General features: G+C 40.1%; 1 protein-coding gene across 1 annotated transcript; it reads left to right on the plus strand.

Annotated features, from left to right (window-relative positions):
• The first annotated feature begins 5,756 nt into the window (after positions 1-5,756).
• Positions 5,757-6,404, plus strand: LOC122043918. Its single transcript, XM_042604480.1, has one exon. It carries the CDS (start codon positions 5,757-5,759, stop codon positions 6,402-6,404), a length of 648 nt encoding a protein of 215 aa, XP_042460414.1.
• The last annotated feature ends 963 nt before the right edge of the window (positions 6,405-7,367 follow it).

Genomic DNA, 7,367 nt, shown 5'->3' on the forward strand with positions numbered 1-7,367 from the left:
TAACTTAGAAGTTTGTTTAACTTAAAAAATTTTTGCTTAAGAAATTCTCAAAATTAATTTTTGCAAAAACGTAAATTTTTTATTGATTGCAAAAACTTAGAATTTTTTTTTTAATGTTTAAAATTTTCTATATTTTAACCCTTAGATTTTTTGCAACCTCATATTTTTTATGTGAACAAAGGGGGAGAAGGAAAAATATAAGTCTAGAGGAAGGTAGACCAGTAGACCAAAATTAAAATTTTCTATCTTTTTGCACTTAATTACAAATTTAGTTAGTTTATTTTTATGTCTATTTTTACCCTAGCTTAACTTGGGTTGCTCACATCAAAAAGGGGGAGATTGTTGGAACCCCAAAGTTGTTTTGGTGTGATCAACAAATTAAGTTAGGTCCTGTGTGTTTTTAACCTTGTGTCTAAGTGTGTAGGAGCTTAGGAGCACAGGTAGTCGAGCGGAAGACGCAGTTAGCGAGAAGGACGACATGCGATGTGTTCGAGGGATGAGGCGCTGCAGAAGAGTACACCGGCGGACGAGAAGGAAGCATGCGGTGGTTCCGAGGGACGAAAAGCCAGAGTGGAAGATTGCTCGAGAAGTAAGAGACGCAGCTAGCGAGAAGGTCAGTACGGGGTGCGACCGAGGGACGAAGACTGCGGATGAGTACGCTAGCGGACGAGAAGGAAGCACGAGGCGATTCCGAGGGACGAGAAGCCGGAGCGGAAGCTTGCTCGAGAAGACCGGAAGTTAGGTTCGGGTGAGGCCTTTTCTGGATGGCCGAGATCACCCAAGCGAGCGGATCCGGAGTTGAAGACCCGGACCGAGGCGAACTAAACCGGAGCAGAGGTCCTGGATGAAAAAGTCAACTAGTGTTGACTTTATGGCTCGGGGCGCCCGGAATGCTTCCGGGCGCCTGGACCAGTCCGGGGCGCCCGGAATGCTTCCGGACGCCCGGACCGAACTTTGACCAGGATCACATCAATTGCGATCTGAACATTGTGGGATAAAGTTTTATCCCCCCAGGCGCCTGGAACCCCTTCGGGGCGCCCCGATCAAGGCTATAAATACAGCCTTAGTCCAGAAGCTTTTAATCAACTCAAGCAATTCATTTCCAACACTTGTACACTCAATTTCTAGATTAGCTTCTCTGTTTTGTGCTTCAGCGTTGTACGAGGCTTCTCCTCCTGAAGGAGTATTTAGTGTGACATTTTCCTTGGATTAACAACCTCTCTGGTTGTAACCAAGTAAATCCTCTTGCCTCTTCTTTTCTGTTTATTGCTTTTATAATTTATGCAAGTGTTTTGTTAAAAGATCGAGAAGGGTTGTATTTTATTTTCAAGCTATTCACCCCCCCCCCCCCCCCCCCCTTCTAGATGGTCCAGCAGTCCAACACTCTCTTCACATAGTCCACTCGATTGGTGGTGATGATGTTCATCAGGAGAGGGGAATTGGCGATGGAATCTCGGTGAAGCCACTCGGTAGGGCTTCAGTTTAAGACTGTAGCAATCTCTTGTGTTATGCGTTGCTATCCGATGATAAGCGAAGAAAAGCGGGGTCCATGGTCGGGGCTCGATGGGTCGTGCCCGCTCAGCCTTCACGTGTTGGACTGCATGGGTCTGAGGCTCTTGGTGTTGCTGTGCTCGTCCTGCTCGGGGTCCCTTGGGTAGTTGGTGTGTGTGGGTCGCTCGGTGCTTTGAGACAGCAACAGGCTCGGGGATCACCTCCTTCCTCCAAGTGGCTTGAACATCTTCGACATTGATGTACTCGGTAGCCCGCCTGAGCAGGTGATCGAAGTCTCTCGGAGGCCTTCAGATGAGTGACTGAAAGAACTCCCCTTCTACAAGTCCTTGGGAAAAAGAACTTACCAAAATCTCCGGAGTGGCTGATGGAACTTCCATGGTCACTTGGTTAAATCTTTTAATGTAGGCCCGTAATGCTTTAATCTTAGGCCTTTGCTTGACCATGAACAGGTTGATATTTATTTTTTGATGGCGATGACTGCTTGTGAAGTGTTGTAGGAACACCGAGCGAAAGTCTTTGAATCTATAGATCAATTCGATTAGTAGTCGCTTGAACCATCTTTACGCTGATCCTGAGAGCATGGTGAGGAACACTCGGCATTTGACTCCATCAGTGTACTGATGGAGCATGGCTATGTTGTCAAATTTGAATAGATGGTCCTTAGGGTTGGTTGCCCCATGTATTCTCTGATCGTCAACTGCGCGTAGTGTTGCGACAGTTGGTCATCCAAAATCTCCTTAGAGAACTGTTTGTTTATTTGCTCGAGAGAATCGTCGATCTTGGGCACTTTTTCCTTATGTTTGTCCCGAACGAGCGCGTCTTCTGATGAGGATCCTTGTACCCTATCCGCTCGCCCCTGCTCCTATGAAGGGGTGTGGAACAACACTCTGTAATAAGGGATTGGCGCATTCAGTGCATCTCCGAATGTACCGATCAGCTTGTTGTTTGGCTTGCAAGCGACGGGGTTTTCCGCTATGCCTCTATGATCAGCTTGTTGGTCTGTTGTCGACGTTGCAAGGTCGATTGCTTGGCTATGGCTACTGTCTGTTGTTTTTCCAACATCTTTGCAACTCGTGTTTGTATCAACATTTCCAAGTCTTCTTGCGATAGCGTTACTGTAGTGAGCCGTCTAGTGTCCTCCATCTTCACCTTTCAGCTAAAGGTGTGTTTCCATAGACGGTGTCAAATTTGTTCCTGTCCGAAAGTAGAAAAGACAGAAAGCTAGGGATGTAGCTAGAAGTTTGACATGGTAAAGACTCCATATGCACCTGCAACACAAAAGCATCAGTGTCGAGCCGGGAAGGGGTTTCCGGCGTTGATCCTCCGATGCTTAAGTTAGTTCTGACGAAATAGCAAGAGTGTTGTAATAAAAGAGCGTGTAGAATGATGAAGTTGTGCATACCTCCGCTTGTGAATGGGAACCCCCGTTTTATTGTGCCACTATAGTGTCTGTACACATATCTCAAAACGTGCACACATTTTCCCAAGTGCCCTATAAAAAGATAAGTCAAAAAGTGTCTCTGATACCTTAATTTCCTTAAGCAAGCATGTATAACTCTAATGTGACAGACTGAAAGCTTCCAAAGTACTATTTTCCTACGAAACATGCTCCTTTGTCAATGATGCACACCCCCAAAAGGATACGACAAGATACTTAGGTGGGTCTCACTGTAAGCCGATTGAAATCCGCTCGACCGAGGCACCCCACTCGGCCGTGTCCCTCGGATCTGTAGGCACGTCTCTTTCCTTGTTTCTCAACTATCATTAGTTACCTTCGTCCGACCAGTTGTATCCTTTGATTGACGAAACAAGCTCATTATAGATTGCCATTTACTTTTTGACTCTGTCTACAGGCGTTAGGTAAGCCGTTTGACACCCTTTCCCAACCGATCCTCCTTCCCATTCGTCTGATCGTCCGGCCTAGCAGGCCCGCTAACCGACGAAGCTCTTTGATTATTTTTGACCTCAGCTTTCATATCAGTTAATTTTCCCTACTTTTATCCTTTTTTAGCGGGACTCCATTCGTCGCCGCATCAAATAGTAAGCCAAAATAGAGTTTAGTAGTAAGTTCTGACATTAAAAATAGTACGATTGATAAAGAAGAACATTTAGAAATGAATTCATATTTTTTAAAAACTATATATCAAGTTGAATATTGCATGTAAGATTAATTTTCATTTAAAATAAAAATGATAATATTAATGTTACTTTTTAAACTATTATTAAACATTACATTGATTAAAAACTAGATAAAAAAATATCTAAATTTAACTCATTTATCACGCATCAAATAATTGTTGGTAGTAAATTCAGAGTTAACTCTAATAAATTTTAGGATTAATTTACAGAGAATATAAAATTTTTTATTGGATGTTTGAATTCTTTTTTATTGGATGGTTGAATTCTCTTATATATAGTGGAAGGATGATTTTTACGTGGAATAAGGAATGGAATTTTTTATCTCCACCGATGGAATTTTATAATATTAGGAGTTCTATCGTCAACAAAGGAGAGTGACCGCCGATGCCGCCTCTCGTTGGATCTGCCCCTGCTTATATATTTTCTATGATTTATTTACTTATATTTTACAGTAGGATTAACACTGAACCGCTTAGAAGGAAAAATATCATATTTTATTCTAAATTTGGAGTTCACATATTACAAGCTAAATCTAAAAACCTTGATTTAAAAAAAAATACAATCCAAACAAACATTTACTTGTTCTGCTAAGATGAATCTTGAAGATGAAGGCAAGGTTGCCTCATAGGATATAGTAGGGTGGTAAGAAGTTTGACACTTCTCTTGAATAGTGAGGATTCGTCCAGCATATAGTAGGGTGGTAAGAAGTTTTGACATTTCTCTTAGATAGTGCGGATTGCAGAAAATACCTTTAATTCCCATGTGTTTTTATTCGGTAGTATTTTGTCTCCTATATTGCAAAAAATAATATTTAATTTCTTTTTACCAAAAATTAGATGTGAGAAATTTTGTAAAAAAATAATTATGCTCTTGTCTTTGTTATCATGAAAATCTTCATAAAATTTATATATACATCAACATAAACAATAGAAAACACTAACTCTAATTTAATGATGAGGAGAAGATTTTTAACAATGAATTTTATTCAATTTTTATTTAATTTAACTTTATTATTTAGATTTCTAGTTTTTTTTTAATTTTGTAAAGAGGATGAAACGAGTTTTTAGTTAATTATCCCTTTGTTACTTTTAAAGTTATTATTTTTATTATATATATATATTGAAAAAATTTTATCAAAAAATATAATAATCAATCAATTTACTCTTTACCTTTTATTATCATTATTATAATGATAAAATCCAGATACATGATAAAATAAATAAATTAATAAATAAAGGCTACGTCCTATACTTTCCCAGACTAAATAGCGTGTTTAATTAAGTGCAAACTCAAAAAAGCATCTTCAATTTAGAGGGCCCTCCACGACCACCGGTTTCAGAAAAACCAAAAACTCAACTGCTGGGCCCTCCACGGCCACCAGTTTCTGGAAAAAAAAAAATACCAAACTGCTTGTGATTTTTGCCGTAAAAGGTAAAATTGGTCATGCTGAAGGCCCTTATTGGGAGGGACTAATTAGATATCGTTAAAAAAAAATTAGTTAATCTTATTGATTTGTCTTAGATGATTAATTCGATTCTAATTCAATATCCTTTGTTTATGTATCTATTTTTTTAAAAAAAATCTATAAATATAATATAATTAAAAATCGAACTATGAATATTTAGATATCATAACCCCGGAAACTAATATCTATGACCGACTTCATTAGAATTTAACTGTTATTTAATACTAGAAATCTACTTATCGGCTCGGTTACGTCCCGAGGCCAACTGCTAGGTCGTGCTTGCGTTAGCGACTTTGCGAATCATGGCATAAGAACAGGATGACTCATCCGGTTGTGGCGTAGATAGGATCGCAGTCGGATCAAACGCATGCAGATGAAGCAATATGCCATCGCATCTGATCCATTTCTTTTATCCTGAAACATTCTCCATCCCTAACCAGATTCCAGATGCCGCTGCCACAACGAATTAAGATGAATAATAATGCTCTACGTTTTCAATATATTTACTAATGTTGAAGCTGTGAAGTCTTCAATATAAACAGAAGCAGCCTCGTCTCACCTGTAATGCTCGGCGCAGCTCTCGTTTAGCTATCTATCTGCTTAAATTAAATTAAGTTAAATTAATTAAATGGATCCCGTCATGGCGGAGAAGATCGCAGCCCGGCGCCGCTACCGCCCAATCGGCCGCATGTACACGCTCCTCCGCTGCATCGAGGCCCTTGCCACGCTCATACTCCTCTCATGGTCCTCCGTCCGCCTCCCTGCCGCCTTAAAGCTCGCCCTCGACCTCTCGGTCCGCCTCCTCACTCTCCTCCGCGGTCACCGCTTCGTCTTCTTCCTTGGAAACGCTATCGTCCTCACCCTCCTCGCCCTTTCCGGCCGTCATTCCACCTCCAGCTCCTGCGGGAGCGACGTCTACGATCAGTTCCTCGCGCGCAAAAGCAGGGCGCCGCCGGTGGTGGCGGAAGTACTGCCAGAGAAGACGGAGGAGATTATATCTATATCTCCCGCGGACGTGGAAAAAAAAGAAAAGAAAACGTGCCGGAGGACCAGGTCGGGGAAGATGGAGCGTCGCCTGACTAAGCCGGATCTCCGACGATCTGCATCAGCGATCTCCGGTGGGGAGGCGACGGCTGCAAAGGGGTATAACGAAGAGGCTGACGAATTCCGGCGGATGGTAGAGTCGTTTATCGCAACGCAGCAGAAAAGGTTTCACCGCGAGGAATCCATGGCCGTATTTGTCTCCAACGAAGAACAAACACAGGCTTCCCTTGTACCTTGTTCCTGAGACTATCATAGAACATGGTCACAAAAGTCGATCAACACTGAGGAGATAAATCAAACACTGAGGAGATAAATAATGACTACTGATTAGTTGTGTAGGACATGAACATATAAGAAATCAGAATGTATATATTGGCCTTGTAAATAAAAAATTTGGCAAGTTAATTAAAAGTGTGGTGAATTATGGAAATTATTGATGCTTCGTTCTTTGCCTTGTCAATTACTCTATCGATTTCTGAATTGCATCCAACAACAGATGCACAATCTTCTTGGTGAAGAAGCATTGATTCTTCGTCTTAAATTAAAAGTGATTATTCGAGTATAGGAATAAAACTAATTAATGAAACTTGTCTTTCTTCTACCCATTTTAAATGTATACAGTACTTTTTGTTCGTGGTGGTCTGGTGGAAACATGATTTGGGAAATCGAGAAGCATCGTGAAATGGCTGGAAAAGAAGATTGATGCTTCATTCAAAAGTGAAGGTCAAAAATATTTTTTCAGTTAGTTATTGTTTGTAAAAGTAAACAATACTCTCTTATCAAAAAAAATTTGCAGCATTTAACTAAACTGCATAGCCAACTTTTTAAAATTCCCAAACTGTATACCTAAATTTCATATTTATCAAAATATGTATCTATTTCTCATTATACTTCACCTTAATTGACAGTCCATTGATAATGCAGCAACAATTGATTGATGATGCAACAGTAGTCGATTGCTATGTATGATAATTGACTATCTCAGTCGACTATCAAACTTTTAGTACAATTGTCAAAAATCTAAAACTGTAAAAGTGTGATGAGGTTAGTTTAAAGTGTTTCTGAGATGCTTCAAAAAAAATATCATAACTTTAATCTCCCAATTCATATATGAGAGTGTGATTAAAGCTATAAAGAGTGTAGTGAATTTTATTTAAAGTATTTTTTAGGTGCCTAAAGTCATCAATAAATTTTAATCAAAACTCAT

The sequence above is a fragment of the Zingiber officinale genome, chromosome 2A, assembly GCF_018446385.1.
Source record: "Zingiber officinale cultivar Zhangliang chromosome 2A, Zo_v1.1, whole genome shotgun sequence".
In the NCBI taxonomy this organism is placed as follows: domain Eukaryota; kingdom Viridiplantae; phylum Streptophyta; class Magnoliopsida; order Zingiberales; family Zingiberaceae; genus Zingiber; species Zingiber officinale.